Genomic DNA, 18,275 nt, shown 5'->3' on the forward strand with positions numbered 1-18,275 from the left:
TTACTGTGAGATAACATGAAGCCATTAACACATCTCACCACATGTTCTCACAGCTGCACACTTGCTTCCTATGGCTTCTAATGTTAACACCTTAATGAGAGGATACCGGCTCACAACCACTGCAAAAGGAAGAACGCCCACAGTTGTTCCCTTAGCAGCTTGGAGTATATGTTCACAAATGAGCATATTCAAAACAGAAGCCAATATTAAGCTTCAACTTTTAATTAAAGGTGAAAGAGGGAAAGAACTAGGTGCAAGCTTTGTTACTGTTGCTGTTTCTTTATGGTGCAGCCGCAAAGAAGGCAGCAAAGAGCCTTGTAAGAAGTCTGTTTCCCTTATCTACTTGGATTCAGAAGAGAGAAAAAGGAAAAAGCTATTCAGAACTTGCATCAATGGAAAATTCCAAGGTAAATGAAGGACTGGGGACATGATGATGAAAGTATCAAAATACAGAAGCTGAGCAATTGGACGGGAAACAGTTCTTCGAAAGATTTGTAAAGCTTTCAAATGTTATTTTTAAAGCGTTACAGCTTGATAAGCATTTGGGACCAAGGGTGGCTTTGTTATGCATTCAAGTTCCCTTGCTCTTTCATCCGAGATGCAAGAGCTCTCAGTAGCATCTCTGGAGATTCCTAAGAAATTTTTAACAAAACCAGAACAAAAAATAAACCCCCAGACTTGACATTTTTATAGTTTAAACAGTCGAAAATGCATGACTAAAAGAACTAAAGGCCCCCTTGCTATATATCCAAGTAAAACCAGCTATTTCCTGAATACTTACTGCATACTTTATGGCGATGAGGGCCCTACAAATGAATGAGGAGAGCATGCAAATGGGTGTGGTTTGAGAATTTCCTCTTTTAAAATGAAGTCTAAATGTACAGAGTCTAAAGTAAAGTAAAGTAAAGTAAAGTCTAAATGTAAACTGCCTCCCCAGCACTTCATCTCCTCAACTTGAGCAGAGCTTCCAGGGTTCTGCAGGGAGACCTGCATACCTCATTGAAGCAACACACCCCACACGAGCAGCGTTGAGATGGAAGAGATCAGACAGGCAGCTGCTATCTCAAGCATTTTTCCCCAAACAGCAATTACTGACTGAGCTTCATGCAAACAGACCTTTAGGCCTATGAAACTCAAACACTACAAACATCTGCTGCTTTCCCTGCAAACTTCCCCATATCATTTTTCTCACCTGCCTTATTCTGATCACCTGATTTGCTTTATATTGCTGCAGAATTTAGCGATGCTTTCTCACATACACCATTATTAGTTAATAGATATTGGATTAATGTTAACATGAAGTGTTTCCTCCTTGGCGATCACATCTCTCCTTGAAGAGAAATGAACACACACATTTTCTTAATACTTGAACTATCACCAACTGAAGGAGGTTTTTCCATCTACTGTTTTACAGAATGTGCACTACTTAAGTCAGAACGGGCTAAATACAGATAGTAACCCCCATAACTCTTCCTCTCCCCCTTTAGCAACAGCTAATAATGATGACTCAAGGCCTGGCAATAAGAAAATACCGAAGATGAAAAGTAAAGCCTTTTTGAAAACAAGTTTTCTAGTAGGTGATAGGCAGCATTTTCAGGCTGTCTAACTTAGTCACATGCACATTCATGATGGTGAAATTACATTACTACAGATAAGTGCCATTAGACGATTTGAAAATAAACATCACTTGCTACAACAGATACTCTATGCTTAAAGTGTTGATAGCGACCATCTCTCAAATACACAAAGGTAGGCCCACTTAGTTTAGGTCAGCCTCAGTTTTCTGGGCTGGAATGGGAGAGTTTTACTACTGCCTTGTTCTTTTCTGACTCCCAGGAGGTATCGCAGACTCCAGAGTTCTTCCCTCCCTATTTTTAGTTGATCTTTGGTGTGAGATGACTCATGGGGACACAGGCTAAGAAAGGCACAGAGAAAACTACAGTGGAAGCTTTTTTTTGGAGAAGAGAAAAATAAAGTAAGCTGAATATATCTCTGAGATACTTTGCTGCTCAGTTCTTCAGCCTGATTTTATTTTTCTCTTCCCAATTTATAATTCAAGCATTGTGGAATAGCTTTGATATCCTATTTCATACTTAAGCAATACTTAAAAAAGACCTCCAAATCCACTGTGGAAGTGACACCAGTGGCTTTTGAGTCATTTGCATCATTGCAAAGCTCTCATTCTAATGCAACTTAGTAATGAGCCTTAGATACTTATTTATGAAAGAGCTCTATTACATATGCACATGATGAAAAACCCCTTCAATTCTTACTAACTGTAAGATGTAATACTGTATCTCTGCACTAACCTGTGAGCAAAAGAATGTACGGATAATATGGGGATAGATAAATCAAAGCAGTTTGTGGGTCATGACAGAAGTCATGAACAATCTTAGAATACCAAAACATTTACAAAAGAATTTGCAATATCATTCATTGCTATACTAAACAGAAGATTTTGGGGAAGAAATTACTGACAAACAAAAAATATAACCTATGTTATGAAAACGTACCCTCATAGCTTCACTAAAACTTCAAGTTAAAACAAAAGTTGAGTGGATGGACAGAAAGAATGAAGGGAAGACCTACTGCTCTAAAAAAAGTCAATGGGAGTTTTGCCATCAACTTAAAAATATCCAGAAAGAACCACCCAGAAGATCACAAGGCAATGCCACTGGCACTCTCAGAACATCTGAACAAAGAGGTTTTAGAACCCCTCAGTACAAAATAAAGGAAACTGCCAGTTCTAGCTTAATAGACTATTTTACACGGTGCTTGGTGAAGATAATATATAGTGGAGAAAAAAACCTCGACATTAACATACATACAGCTTCGCTTTAAAAGGTGTCTGTAAGATGCTTGCACTAAATAATTATCTAAATCCCTTAAGATTCAGTTGCTGATAAAAAACACATCCTTAAAGTAAAGTGGATAAGATTGATATTTTCCATTAGAGACCTGCTCAGTCTCAGAATGTCTTTATGATGAAAACAAACTGGACTAGACAGGCATAGGGTAAGATCTTTATTACATTCCCAAATTCAAACATAGAAAAAATAAATAAATTTAAGTTTGGTTGTGAGCAAGTTTAAATCTTTTGGTCAAGATTAAATCTTTAGTAAATACTGAAAGTGTATCTGTCAATTCAAATAAAATATTCAGTCTGTGTTTGTAGGTGTGAAACTGCGTAATTCCCCTGCACATCTGGGGCAACGGGACGAAGAGATCCTTAAGACTTCTTGAAAGGCCAGTAAAGCTCAATAGTATTCATCAGAAAAGAAAATCCTGTCGTAAAATGTGAGGAGGTCGGGGAGAGGAAGTAAAATGACTTCAAGTCATTAGAAAACACGCCTTGCATAGCATCCAGAATTCAGTGAATTTTAATTCAGATTGAAAAAAGTCTTATTATCACATTAGTTTTGTCTACTGTAGACTACATGTGTGCTGTAGACAATAACAGTATTTCTCCTTACATATAAGGACAATCTACTGAACCCTCAGTGAACAAATTAAAGTTCTTCCATTAATTTCTTTTCCTACCATGTGCAAAAATAAAGGGTTTACCAAGACATGAGAACATGTGCTTTACACAACATAGGACAATTCTACCATTTTCATGTTAATGAATAATTTGATCCCATGTTAACAGTGTGCAAATACACACCGCATAGTGAGCTACTCTGTACGTGTTCAAGGCAGAGTTTTTCAACTTTTTTATTTAAAAAAATCCCTTACTTTAAAGAAGAAATGTCAGAAATTCTGATACAGAGACACTGTGGAGGATCAGAAATGGAGTAGAAGCAGTCAGCTGGGTAGAATGCAGTGAAAGACAAAATAAATGTGTGCAAAAAAACCCCAAAAAAACGTCTGCAGCACAGGGCACACAGTCAGAGAAAGAACTGTGATCACTACAAGTAAGTCCCAGAAGCTGCACTAGAAGCTCACCCTCAGAATTCTTACACATACATTTGCCTGCTAATTTTAAACATCCTGGTGGTTTGACATTTTTTATTCGAATGACATTTGCCATCCTCTCTCTGTAATATCAAGGATGTGAAAAATAGATCTCTAAGTTATGCCAATAACTGGCCATTATCTGAATTGTTTCAGGCTGGTTTAAGAAGAATAAAGCTAACAAAATCACTTAAAACAATTAAAACCTAAAATTTGAGTCAGTTAACTTTCAAGGAAAAAGTGACTACTAAGTTCTGTTGAGAAGGTGAGAACATCCAAAATGCAGAACTTCATAACTTTTTCACCACTATGCAGCAAATACGGATCAGTTTTAAAGCAAGTTTAAAGTTTTTAAAGTGGTATTCACATTTCTGGAAAGGAAAATAAGGTTTCAGATCACTAATCTTTGGAAGGAAGATATACATGATCACAAAGGGAATTCACTCCACCTGGGGTAGGAGGGACTTATCAGCACTTTAGATATACAACTTCTTGATTGGAGTAAAACCAAAGGAGAGATTAAATGGAAAGAGTAGGCAAGAAAGTCAAAGGTGCCTGAAAAATTCATTTATAACCTGAATATTAATACATGCAGGTTGCACGCAGACTGTGAAATGCAGCTATTTCTGGGAGAGTGCAGAAACTTTTTGAAGTATCTCTTATATTCAAGAGCTGAAGGCAGCAAGTGAAAATTCGTTACACACATGCATTACACACTCACAGATGTGAGATAAAAAACAGTAATACCTAAAAGCATACACCTACCTGGAGGCTAAGAGCAAGCACTTACTTTTTCTCTCATCTCTATATCTTTCACTTTCCTCCTCTCTGCATCTAATTTATACTCTGAAGAGCACTTCCAGACTAAGGTTTGTAGAAAACAAGCTCAAAGCCAATAGCATTCAAGTTAGATCCCCATTTATTTCATTACTCATCTCATTTTCCCTTCTGATACTTAAAGCAAAGACTGAGCACTAATGACATGATGATTAACATCTCTTCAAGCAGCATTCTTGCATCTCAGAATCAATTCACAACAACAAATGTTTACCATTCCTTAGTTTAACGATTATCCAGATTATCGTACCATAAACGAGCATATTTCTTAAGAGTCCTTCATTTGATATTTGACCTTTTTACTAATTGCTGAAATGGAGTTACTCACTTTTAAAAAGACATTGTCTGCAGCTCTTTAGTTGATTTATAGAACCTCTTACCAAGTAATTAATGATATAAAATCTGTCATATTCTTTGTTTTTGGCATTGATTCGGCGATGCTGCTTCTTTCTCATGTGATCTTTCAGTGTGTTTTTGTCTCTGAAGACTTTTTCACAGTACAAACACTGCAAACTAAAATAAAAAGACAAACAGGTCAGCACATTTACATAAAAACAGTAAAAGATAATATCCTTAAATGAGTTGGAGATGTACACAGTAAGGCTAATTCTGAGAGCAAGCTAAAGGAAAAGGAAAATTAATTTATTTGCATAAAAACCTCTTCTTAGATCACAGAAGAGTCATTATACATGCAGGTAACACAGCACCTACCAAAAACAACAGACACACTAAAAAAGGTTTACAGTTTCCTCCACATGTAAAATGAGAAAAAAGGCTGCTTTACCAAAATCACCCCATCAGAACAGGAGAAAGCTACTGATTGGTTAAAAAATGAACTCTCAGCTTGGCATCCATTTACACTAGAGTCCAACGCATGAGTAATTGTTTCCACGAATCCCTGTTTTGTTGCTGTTAATTGCAAAGCTTAAGATTTACACAAATTTCTCCTAGAATCTTTAGTTACAGATTGTATTAAAATCTAGTAAGCTTCTTAAAGCAGCAGTTTCAGTCTTAAGGATGTACATGTTTTTCTAGAGCCCCATTTATATGAGTGGCATACTCCATATTAAATCAATAAAGGGCACATACACACTTGAAAAAACCCCCACAAATTTAACTGTTTGTCGGTCTTTGCTATCAAAGTTCTTCTCCCAAAGAAGTTCTTCTCTTTTTAACTTCTTCAGCCATCTCAGATTTACATGGTTCTGAATCGACATGTACATTGATTGCCCTCCCTGTTCTGCTCTGGGATATACTCTAAAAGCAGTAGAGAAGGGAGATACCAAACATCTCACATATTATTGATACATATACACTTATACAAAAGAGATCACTGGTACAATAACTATATGTTAAGTGATTAAAGAGATGTTTAACAAAAAGATGGTTACAGTGATAAAGGAGATCACTGACTCTAGCAGTTATGAGAAAAGGGTGTATGCTACTATAGACGTCAGTGGAAACTGCAATATATAATAAGAAAAGCACTGCCTGTAACCATTACCACAGCCAAAATGTACTACAAAGTATTATGAATGAACTTTCAATAAATCAAACTGTTCTACAATAACCATGAGAAAGTTACATTCTCTCTCAGTTTCCTATTGACTAACCGTGAATACTGAATTAATTTAAACCCAACTTAATTCCAAGGTTAAATTAAATATCATTCAAGTCCATTTAAATACAATAACAACAAAAAACCAACCTACTTGTCAAGCTTCTCCTGTAATACAGCCAAGAACTCACAGCAATTCACAATGTTATCTGGCAGCCCAATGTTAAAAGCATGCTCTCTTGCCATATGATTGAGAAGGACAGATCTACAAAAGACATTCAAAAAGAACATTATGTATTTACGAATACACATGAGAATTATGCAGTTAGTGACTTGAAATATGACAACTGCTCTAAAAATGCAAAGTCAACACTGAATAAACAATAACAGTGTTGCTGCCACAGCTAGAAAAGAAACAAATGAGAAGTATTCAATTTCAGATCTACTGTATGTTCAGTGACATTTCAACTGGCTAATTTGCATACATACCATATAATCTTTTTAATGAAAACTACAACACAGTTTTATTTTGACCCTCACTTAGCAAATCTTATTTATTAATTTGAATAAGCAAATCGCATGTGTTGAACAATGGTCTTAAGAAACATTCTAAAAAGCCATTTGTTAGTTTTTTCTATGTTGGTTAACGAAACAGTTTCTTGGGTGACATCCTTCTATAGCAATGTTGCTTCATGCAGCACTAGCAACACAAAAAGCACTCAAAAGTGTTCATGAACTAACATAATGAACATTAAAGTAAGATATTCTTCTAATAGAAGTGCACTGGTTAATTACTTTGGTGTCAGATGTCTCTATTCATCAGCCTCAGCCTTTAGGGACTAGAGAAAAATCCAAGCACAGACATCGCTGAACCTTCCTCTTGTGACAGTCCAAGTGCAATTTTCAAACCACATATTCTGTTTGTCAGACCCAAGAGTAAGCAGGAAGCAACGTTCTTGGATGCTGAATGATCTGAAGTTCACTACATCTGTCAGTAAGGAGAATAGGACTTTCGCTCCAAATTGGGAAAATCTGTAGGGACACAACCACAGGTTCTTCTGTCTTTTCAGACTACCAGAGCTACCCATGCAGTCAGACATTCAGGGACAATACTCATTTCCTCCAGTTGAAATGTGTATAAATAAGTAAATACACCTTCTGCTTGTACTTGACCGGTGCTGCAGACCACTCCATTCTCACTCCATTTTTCCTTTTTCATTCTAGCTTTGAACATCATTCAACCAGTGTGAATTTAAACAGGAAAATGTGTTTAGATAAGTGTATTTTTTTTAACCAACCATGCTGGCTTAAACAGGTCTCCTGGACACCAAAACTACTGCTGAAAAACTCTCTCTTTAGAATGGTTTTGTTCTCAACTCCAACTTACCATATAATTACACAAAGTTGTACTGGAATAATTTAAGGACTGAGAAGTGGGAAGCGTCCACTTAAAATAGTAGCTGAAAGAAATACGTAAACAATAACCCCAAAATAATTCTAGGCTATGACTCCTACCATTAGGCATTAACTGGCTTGACAACATTAAAATCATAAACAAAGAAGATGAGCAGATAAACTAAAAGCAAACAGTTCAATAAACAAACCTATTTCCTGTGAATTCCTCATCACAGAACATACACGTGCCATGAAAACTTGTGTCATATCTCTCTTGTTGTTGCTGTTCTAGAATTTCTCTCTATGAAAAACAAAACAAAACAGATACAATTATTCAGATAAAAAATAACAATAATTTTATCATCTAAGTATTATACCTCCTTATACTTAATGGTACCAATGACCATACAAAATGAAAATCTGCTGACAGAAACCTGAGGTTAGTATTGGAAGAGGGGGAATTTCCTCACAAAATAAACAGCAGTTCTTCCAAATGCAATGTGTGCTCCAGTGAAGTTCCAGTAAAATACTCCAAGTATTATGCAAGTTCTGTGGTAGGAAATATAACTCACGGAGATATTTTTCGCAGCTGTTTAAATGATTATTTACATAACATAACACTTCATTGTCTCTTCTTAAGTTCGGATTTATCCTTGCTATCAGGGAGCAAGTTTCTGGGTAACCACATAAGCCTCAGTGGAATGATAATGTTCCTTTTACACATCTAATCACAGGCAGACTACTAGACCTCTTCCTGACAAAGAATGATGACAAAGGGTGGTGGTTTCTGCAAGGAGCTGTGGCAAGCAATAAACTCATACAAAAGGAGAAGCTGATTAATCTCCTTTACCACTAACCTTGTTTAACTTAGAGCAATTGGCCAGACACTTGACCTGACTGACAACACCTGACCACAATTCTCCTAACAATAACAAAATCACACAGCAAGTGACACGTTTCTACTGAGGAGTTACCACACACTTCAGATGGAAAGGCCTCGATCATTTGGGACATGAGGGAGTCAGTGCTTGGATTACTCCAGCCTAACAGTGCACTGCCTTGTGCTTGTGTTTTACGAACTGACAACTAATGCGTTTATTTCCTGTGCTATGCAGACACGCTACTGTCTGCTCTCCAATGTTTGGGATCCTGACTGAATTTTTTAGGAGATTTTCTCAATCTCTTTATCTCCTTAAAGCCCACAATAGTGAGGCTTTGTGTTTCTGACCTACCTCTTCAGTACTATTTTGCGTGTAAATTCACACTAATCTCTGGACAGCAGGTAAACTCCACAGCAGATAGAAAAATAATAATAATAAAAAAGTTTATATAACTTATAAAACTTGAATCATATATAAACTTATAAGTTTATATAACTTGCAGAACATGCTAGAAACAGTCTATAAGGAAATCAAAAGATATCACATACAAACTGAGTGTTAGGACAGCACATTACTCACCCATTAATGCCATTTTATCACAACTTAGTAATCGTACTCTACTGTGATAGAAGAAGTGTTCTACAATACTTTTTGCTCATCGGAGCCCTGGGGAGCTGCGATTCACAGCTGTGCCTGAGGGGGAATGAGGAGAGCACTGCATCCTTCAGTCAGATGCTGCTCCTCTTACTCCGCTCTTCAGCCTTCTGGTTTCCCCCTACATGAGCCTGCCTGGCAGCTAAGAGGCCTTGTCTAACACAGCACCACTGCTTTACAGATTGTCCTGGTGGAATTTAAAAACTATTTTCCAATGTAGACACTCCTTTTATCATTTGTTCATATCATTCATTGCTAGCGGGTACTTTCTAAGACAGAAATCAATTCTGGTACTTGCAGAGGTGAGGAATTGAAAGCAGTGGCTCAAATCAAGTACAGAACTATTCTCTAATGACACTCCCAAACACCCTTAAAGGCCATTGCTGGTACTTTGACGGTATAGCAAGTAGAGTTTTGCATAAAACTTCTACGGTCTTTCTAATCAAAGATTCTCATGTTCAAAATTTAAACCAAATTTAAACTCAAATTGTGAGGCAGGAAATGAACAATTTACTTTATCTACCTACACCAGTTTCTAAATCTCTAGAACTGTTAGCATTACTCCTTTGTTATATTAGGAAAAAAACCATAAACATTTCAGCTATGAGGATTTTCCAGAAGTTTTTAGGACACCGTTTCATATCAAAATGTCAGAGAATAAGAGGACAAAGTTACTAAAGGAAAAGTTAAACAGATAACAAACTGAACATACGTTAATTTTATTTTCCCACAATGAATAAGAGCTGAGTACAGACAGATACCCCAAAACATTAGAACAGTAAGTGACTCAAATGCCAGAGTCTGACTTCAGGCAATTAGCGTACAATATTGATACTGTTTGATGAATAATTCCTGATGCCCATCTCTTTTTATCTTTTCTCAGCAGTTCTGTCAGCTATTCATTTTTCCATCTTCCCATCACACTGTGTGATACACTAAAAAAAAATGCATTACTTCAATGAAGATTGTCAAACTACTTGTGAAACAGCCATTAATCTAATTCCATTTTTTCTCTGTGGGCACAAACTCTTCTACAGTTCACAGTTATATAGGAATGCCGCGTTGCAACACCAGAGGCCAGGTTCAAATCCCCCTGTGGCGCAAGTGGTAGAAGTGCCGCTCTGCTACACAGAGGCTCAAATCCCGGGGGTTGGACTCGATGATCTCTAAGGTCCCTTCCAACCCACACGAGACTATTATCTATTATCTATTATCTATTATCTAGTATCTAGTATCTATTATTATCTATTAACCAATCCAGATAAATTATAAGATCATATCTCTGCTGTGTTTTAACTAAAGGAACCAAGCAAAAAGAACATGGTAAGGATGTATGTACAAGTGTTCATAGCAGGACAATCATTTTTAAATATATCACCACTCTAAGCTGTTAATATGAAATAAATTCGATCATTTGCATGAAAATTTGTAACCTGGAGTCTAAAAAATGCCGCACACATTCTGATGCTCAGTCTGAGGTTATGAGGAGTTCAGTCTTGCTCCTGGGAAGTGACAATTTAAAATGTTCCTGAAAAATGTGCCTGTTTCTCTCACTGGAAGCAATATTTTGGATGAAATTACCATTTTTTTTTCCCCACTTCTGTGCTTAAGCACTATGCATCAGCAAGAGTTTACACTCATAGTCAGAGATCAAAAATGAATAGTTAAGCTAGTAAGCACTTTTCCCTAAACAATTATTTTGTTTCTTGTCTGTACTCAAAATACATTCAAGACATACCTTCACAAGGTAAGACTGGGAACCAGCTCCATCAGAACCAAAAGCCAGGAACTCAGGATAGTTATTTTCAAGACACATAATACTCTTCTGATCCTGCTACCTCTCTCTCCATCTTATACTGTAACTGAGGTGCTAAATTGTTTTACTTTACTGCTTGCAGAGCACTGCATTTTAGCATACAATTCTTTACTAACAAACAATTTACCTTTCAAATGCGTAGCTCTGGTCTATTACATAGAACAACTATTCACAGTGAGCACTCTGCTCAAGCTTTGCTGCTTGTGTGCAACCTTAAGAAACTGGTGGTCTGCCTGTTTCTTCCAAGTACATCAGTTGCTCTGACAAAAAACATTACTTCTTTCTCTAAAATTCTGTGTCTTTTATAAACACAGCACTTCTGAGAGGTAAGATAATAAGCAGGAAGTACTTCTTTAGATTACAGCTAGAGATAGATTACATCGCAGTTTGGGACCAGATCATGCAGTGAGCTATGGCTGCAAAGAGATGAGAACTTACTGTTCCTCAGTCCAGGAACCACTTGCAAAGTGGAAGACTGGAATCTGAAGTTCAGCCTGTAAAATGGAGCCAGCAATAAAATCTTTTACTGCCCTGAACCTTGACAAGACAATCTAAAGACTATGGTCCGAAGAATGAAGCATACACAGCTTTATGCAAGTATTTCAGTACTGGGTTGGATTAGGGAAAAACTGTTCTGAAGTATCAGGATTCTTGTTGGAATCTGTCTTGTTATAAGCTATGCAATACCTGAGGAAGTAGTTTGTCTGAAGATGCTTCTTTGAAGAGGAAACTTCCCAATGGTTTGAATGTGAAGCACTCAAACATCTGAATCAGCAGAGTCCTGCTGCACTGAACATGTTGCCACACTCCCTGCTCCGAAGAGTGCAAAATTACAAGCCACACTCTTTGCTGTTACGATAACTGACTCATTAATACTACTGAAATCAGACTGTCTGCATGGGAAATAGGATACTGCAAGAGGCAGCAAGTGGGTGTGAATTTGGATCTGAATAACAACAGAGACAATAAGAACACATATTTTATCAAGCCCTCCTAGGTGATCTCTCAAATACACAGTGTGGGTCTTTAGTTCTAGTTTCTTCCAATTTAAGTAAGAGTTACACTTCCCTGCTGTGTGTTCAGAGAAATTAGCTATCGCTGTAGGCAAAGGAACCGAGAGAAACAGATTCTGGTTTGAAAAAAAACTGACACAACAAAATAAAAGAATCCTGCTGACATATCACAAGAAGCTGCTTATATACTTTACTGCCAATGGAAAAAAACCCACAAAACCAACAGTACAGCGCTCAGTAACAAATACTGGGACTGGTGAGACCTGAGACTCTGAACACTTGCCAAGTCTGACAATTATATATACCTGCAGGATAAACGATCTTTAGAGAAAGAGAATTAAATTTGTTTTTGTGCCTACAGTTTTCTCAAAGATTGGCTGATGAGTTCCAGGTTGTGCCTGTGGCTGCTAAGTAATAAAACAAACAAACAAACAAACAAAAAAGGAATTATAAAGAACTATGGTGTCAGAAACTTTTTATAAAGACATGCCATCACAGCTGTCTATCAACAACCTGCACCCTAACTTCTATATTCATCTTCTCTCCTTACTGATCTCTGAGTTCGATTGTGTCACTTCAAATATTACTCTCTTGCCTCCTGAGTACAGAAAAAGAAGTTCTGTAATCATTACTGCATCTTCTTCAATGGTATCTCGTGCAAGCTGCCTTTTCTTTAACATTATCAGACACACCTGAAGGATAAGTGCTTCAGGAAGGAGCTTAAGGTACAAGGAAATACCATGTATTTGTCAGGATAGGACCTCCAGCCCAGAGAACATTCAACACCTTTGAAATCAGCTGTCATACCAACAACATAAACACATTTGCTGACTACTTCACACACTTTCCCTTACAATGCAGTGAATTTGATAATTCATACATAGTCCTGGAGCTCCATAAATGGAGCCCTGCTGGCTGGACAGACAGAACTGCATATCAAAGACTAAGAAATGAAGGATGATGTCATGGAAATCTGCTTCTGGGAAAGAAATAAAAAAACTGGGCAATGATCTACCATCATCTTAGAGAGGCTGTCCCCCTGTGGTAGAAATTGAGAGTATTCAAGTTTATGGTACAGGCAGAACACTCAAGTTGGCATTTATGATTTTACTTCAGTACTGTCAGAATGTTACCACAAAACTCTGCAAAAGGAGAACAAAGTAGGAAAGGAAACGAGCAGCATCTTTCTGAATCTTTTTGGCTGAGTTCAAGGCAGAGGTGTATGACAGCAACATGTATGTATGTATAGCAGTATGTTCTGGAGAGGAATGAATAGCTGTAAAAACAGTAACAAAATAGGGAGCTTTCAAGAATATCATCATATGGCAAGGGAAACACAGACCTCTTGGCAAAAAAGGGAAGGAGCATCTTAGGACACCAGATTGTCAGCTAAGTGGGGGGATTTGTAGACTTGGTCTGAAAGGACAGCAACAAAAACCCAGAGAGAAATATGAGTTGTGATCTACCAGGAAACCAGGTCGTTGGGAAAAAAATGGTGGTGGTGGTGGTGGTGGGGAAAGAACGTAAGGAAAACAAGTTGGATAATGCCAGATCCTAGGCAAATGAAAATTAAAAAATATAGTACAAAGACTGAACTATAACTTAATTGGCATAATTACTGGTGAGTCTCAGGACTGTAATACGGATGTTACAAATTTGTTGTGAAATCTCTGAGGCACATTCTCCTGACTTGCTTTATATGGCAAGCTGCCTCTCCGAAATAGGCAAAATGTCTTTTTAATTCCTTACACCCTAGATTCCAGCCTTGACTGCAGAGCTCAAGTTCTAAATAACCAGTGGCAAAGACTAATTAATTGGAATAGCTGCAAGGGACTACCTCCTTAGCTCCACTACTTGTTCTCAGATGCTTCCTCTTGTCTCTTCCTGAGTTGAGTTACATGCTGAACAGGTAGAAGCTAGAACCTATGCTTCAAGAGCCTATAATCAGTGATGGAACAGATTACTCAGGTCATTTTGAAAGGTACTGTGACACTGATGCGGAAGACATTCTTACTGCTTGTTCAAGAAGCTGACAATTTGAAAAGAGAGTAAGATCTTCAGGATATGATAAAAACTAAATAACTATGCAAAGATGATGGAAAGGAAAAAGAAGGATAAATTGCAGTAGATGTATACCATAGGCTGAAATAATATGTAGGCTGAACTATACACTGAACTACTACTAAGCTGAAGCTGGAGGTAAAGTTTTTTTTAAACTAAGAGGAAAGAAAGTAGATTAAGTCAGGATAGCACAGTAAAATGCAGTAGCAGAAAACATCACCCCCCTCATCCATTAGAAGTAAACAGCAAATAAAAGCAGCAAACTACCTTATTCCTTAAAGTAGTAAGAGACCAGCTATAGACAAAAATAGGAATGCCTACAATTCCTAGGATAAGTCTTTGAAGGAAAGGTTAATTACATCAAGACCATTAACAAAACATATTTAAAACAAAAGAAGCAGATAAACAAAACCAAAAAAGGTTTTACGCTTAATGTTGTATATATTCAAATCTTATGGAATATACAGAAGAGTCATGAAATTAAATAAAACAATTTCTTCAAAAAGAACAATGTTCTTCAAAAGCCTGTGGAGGATGGGCAAAGTTCCAAAGGACCTGAGAGAAGTCATTAAATACAGAACTTCAAATAGGGAAAGAGGACAAACAGAACTTCAACTTTGCAGGTACTGACATGCTACCGCTACTGTTAACTGCTCTGTAAGCCCTTCAGGTGGTGGAACAGGCCATATCAGACCAGCACCTCAATCTCTTTCAGTGCATATCTTCAGCTTCTTGAAACTTATCCCAGTTTAAGCTAGTGAAAAAATAGTGAAATAGTGAAATAGAAGCAACTCATCCTAGGAAACCCGTACAGCTCTGTATTTTAAACACCTCTTTGTCCCTCCTCCACTTGTTGTGAAGACTGCTATACAGGGTGGAAGTGCAGCCTCTTCAGCTAAAACTACCAGCCACGTGACAGAAGAGTGGATATAAACATGACGGCAGCACAAGGTCCTCGTTGTGGTAGGAAGCGTAAATTTTCAAAAAATAGGTTTGGGGTTTTTACTTTTTAGAGAAAAATCTTAAAGAGAAGCTCAAGAACCTATAATGAAACTGCCTTTCTTACTGCCTTGAGTTTGGTCTCCAAGACTGCCTTGCCTGTTTCCACTACTGATCTTCACAACCAGTAATTCTTTGTTAAAACCATGTTTTTGCAAAAGACCGTATCTGTTTTTTATTACGTAGCCTTGTCAGCTATTTTAGTGAGCTGCACTCTAACCCAGATAGACTCATTCCTTGGTCTCTCTCAATACATCACAGTCACCATAATGTCTCGGCATGACATCCACCTTGGCTAGCTCCCCTGCTGCAATGCAGCCTAAAATACTCCTATACTGGTGCTTTAGCTAGCACATTTTAAAGATAGCATTTGTCCTTGTTTGAGCCTACTGTCGGAGACAGCAGTTAGGGTTCAAAGACTGCAGAAAAATCACCAGCAGTTTTGTGGTTCTGGTCATTATTCTGTGCAACTCACATGAGCCCACTTGCCAGCTCACTCTTCATTGCTAGACTTGTCTAGAGATAAAAGGCTTTGCAAAGCAAAATAAGTATTTAACTTGCAAGTCAACACTCAGACTTCAGCAAAGGAAATAAAATACTAAACAGACTTTAATGCCTTAACTAAACCTGTGAATCCTTTAGCTGCAACTATAGCAGGAGCTTGATTTCAGAAAAACTTTCTGTAAAAACTCAAGATACAATTCTGATACCTAAAGCAGTGTTTATAGTAAAGGTTATTTCACACCATAGTAAGAATGTGTAACTCTTTCTTTTATAACTTAATTAGGTGGCAAACAAAAGCAGCAGTTGCTTTAGGTGAAAGCCTTGCACATCACAGGCTCACAGAATTGTAGGAGTTCAAAGGGATCTTAAGACTTCATCAAATCCAACACCCTGTGAAAGCAGAGTCCCTGCAGCAGGTCACACAGGTAGGCATCCGGGTAGGTCTTGAATATCTCCAGATAAGGAGACTCCACAACCTCTATGGGCAGCCTGTTACAATGCTCCATCACTCTGACAGTAAAGTTCTTACTTGCACTACTGAAGAACTTCCTGTGTTCCAGTTTCTGCCTGTTGCCCCTTGTTTTATTGTTGCTTGCCACTGAAACAAGTGTGTCCCCATTGACCTGACTCACGCACTTTAGATATTTATAAACAGTTATGAGATGCCCTCTCAGCCTTCCCTTTTCCAGACTGAAGAGTCCCATGTATAGGAGATGCTCCAGGCCCTCAATAATCTTTGTCATCCTCTGCTGGACTGTCTTTTCAACTTGGGAGCCCAGAAATGGACACAATATTCCAGATGTGGCCACACTAGTGTAGAGTAGATGGAGAGGATCACCTCTCTCAACCTGCTGGCCATGTATTTTTTAATGCACCCCAGGATACTACTGGCCTTCTTGGCCACAAGGGCACACTGCTGGCTGATGGCCAACCTAACACCTAGGTCCTTCTCTGTAGAGCTCCTCTCCAGCAGGTCATCCCCTAAGGTATAATGATGCATACAGTAATTTCTCCCCACGTGCAGGACTACACATTTGCTCTTGTTAAACCTCACCAGGTTCCTATCTGCCCAACAGTCCAGTTTGTCCAGGTCTTGCTGAATGGCACAGACTTCTGGTGTTGTCAGTCACTCTTCCCAGCTTTGTTTCATCAGTAAACTTGCTGAGTGTGTATTCTATCCTTTCATACAGGTCACTGAAGAAGATATTGAACAAGACTGGATCAAGTACTGACCTCTGGGGAACACCACTAGTTACAGGGTGCCAGTTAGACCCTGCACCACTGAATATAACTCTTGAGCTCTGCCTGTCAGCCAGTTCTCTGTCCACCTCACTGTTCATTCATCTATCTCACACTTTCTAAGCTTCATTACAAGGATGCTGTGTGAAACAGCATCAAACACCTTGCTGAAGTCAAGCTACCCAGCATCCACTACTCACTCTGCATCTACCCAGCTGCTCATGACATCATGGAAGGTGAGACTGACTGGCCTGTAATTGCTTCTTCTTGCCCTTTTTGAATACCAATGTGATGCTGGCTGTCCTCCAGTCTTCAGGGACCTTTTCTGTTTTCCAAGATGATAGAGAGCAGATAGTGGTCACCCATGTTAGATCCCTCATGTGGGTGCATACCATCAAGGCCCACGGATTCATGTCCACTGATTTTGGCTAGATGGTCTCTGACTGTACCCTGCTTGACCAAAGGGAAGTCTTCCATTCCTAAGGAGCAGTCTTAGTAGTAAAGACTGAAGGAAAAAAGGTGTTCAGTATCTCTGCCTTCTCAGCATCCTGTGTTAACAGGAAACCTATCTCATTCAGTAGAGTATTCACATTTCCCTAGTCCTCTTTTTACTACTGACATACTTAGAAAAGCCTTTCTTGTTATCCTTGACTTCCTTTGCTGAATCAAGTTCCAAGCTCCTTACTCATCCGTGCATCACAGAAGATTTGCTTTAAATTAATGTAAGGAGCAAAACAGACTTCATAAGTGTATTTCAAACAAGAAGACAAAACAAAACATAACATTGATCAACAACCTGGACTAAGACTCATGGAAGCTGACAATAGCAGGACACGGGGAAATGGTTTTAAGTTAAAAGAGGGAAGATTTAGGTTGGATGTTAGGGGGAAGTTCTTCACTAGGAGAGTGGTTAGGCCCTGGAACAGGCTGCCCAGTGAGGTTGTGGATGCCCCGTCCTTGGAGGTGTTCAAGGCCAGGTTGGACGGGGCCCTGGGCAACCTGATCTAGTAAAGGTGTATGTTTGGTGGCCCTGCTAGGCAGGGGGCTGGAACTACATGATCCTTGAGGTCCCTTCCAACCCGGGTCATTCTGTGATTCTGTGATTGATTCTGTGAAGCTGAAGTCAGTGAGAGCCTAAACCAAAGGATCACCCAATCAAAACCGATAACTTCTAAGATACGAGAGATCTGTCCAAAGGACTATGTTGTCATCACCAGGCAAGAACTCCAGAGGGTTTCATGAGGACTCAATAACTGTCAGAAATTATCCTGGTCAGACTTCCTCCCATCATGAATCTTGGTGCACAGGAGTGTGTGAGTGTGGATTAAAGCAATTTGAATCAAAGCACTTGAATGCACAAGAAC

General features: G+C 38.4%; 1 protein-coding gene across 3 annotated transcripts in view; it reads right to left on the reverse strand.

Annotated features, from left to right (window-relative positions):
• The window catches only part of ZNF277 (zinc finger protein 277), a 47,086-nt gene that overhangs the window by 4,264 nt on the left and 24,547 nt on the right, over nucleotides 1-18,275 (reverse strand). For all 3 annotated transcript variants that reach the window (XM_015854059.1, XM_015854051.1, XM_015854068.1), the window contains 3 exons: nucleotides 7,954-8,045; nucleotides 6,504-6,614; nucleotides 5,172-5,304 (listed from right to left, as the gene is read on the reverse strand). In XM_015854059.1, coding sequence (XP_015709545.1) covers nucleotides 5,172-5,304; nucleotides 6,504-6,614; nucleotides 7,954-8,045 — 336 coding nt within the window. The remainder of the gene's footprint in view (nucleotides 1-5,171; nucleotides 5,305-6,503; nucleotides 6,615-7,953; nucleotides 8,046-18,275) is intronic.

This window comes from Coturnix japonica, chromosome 1, assembly GCF_001577835.2.
Source record: "Coturnix japonica isolate 7356 chromosome 1, Coturnix japonica 2.1, whole genome shotgun sequence".
NCBI classification, from domain to species: Eukaryota; Metazoa; Chordata; class Aves; order Galliformes; family Phasianidae; genus Coturnix; species Coturnix japonica.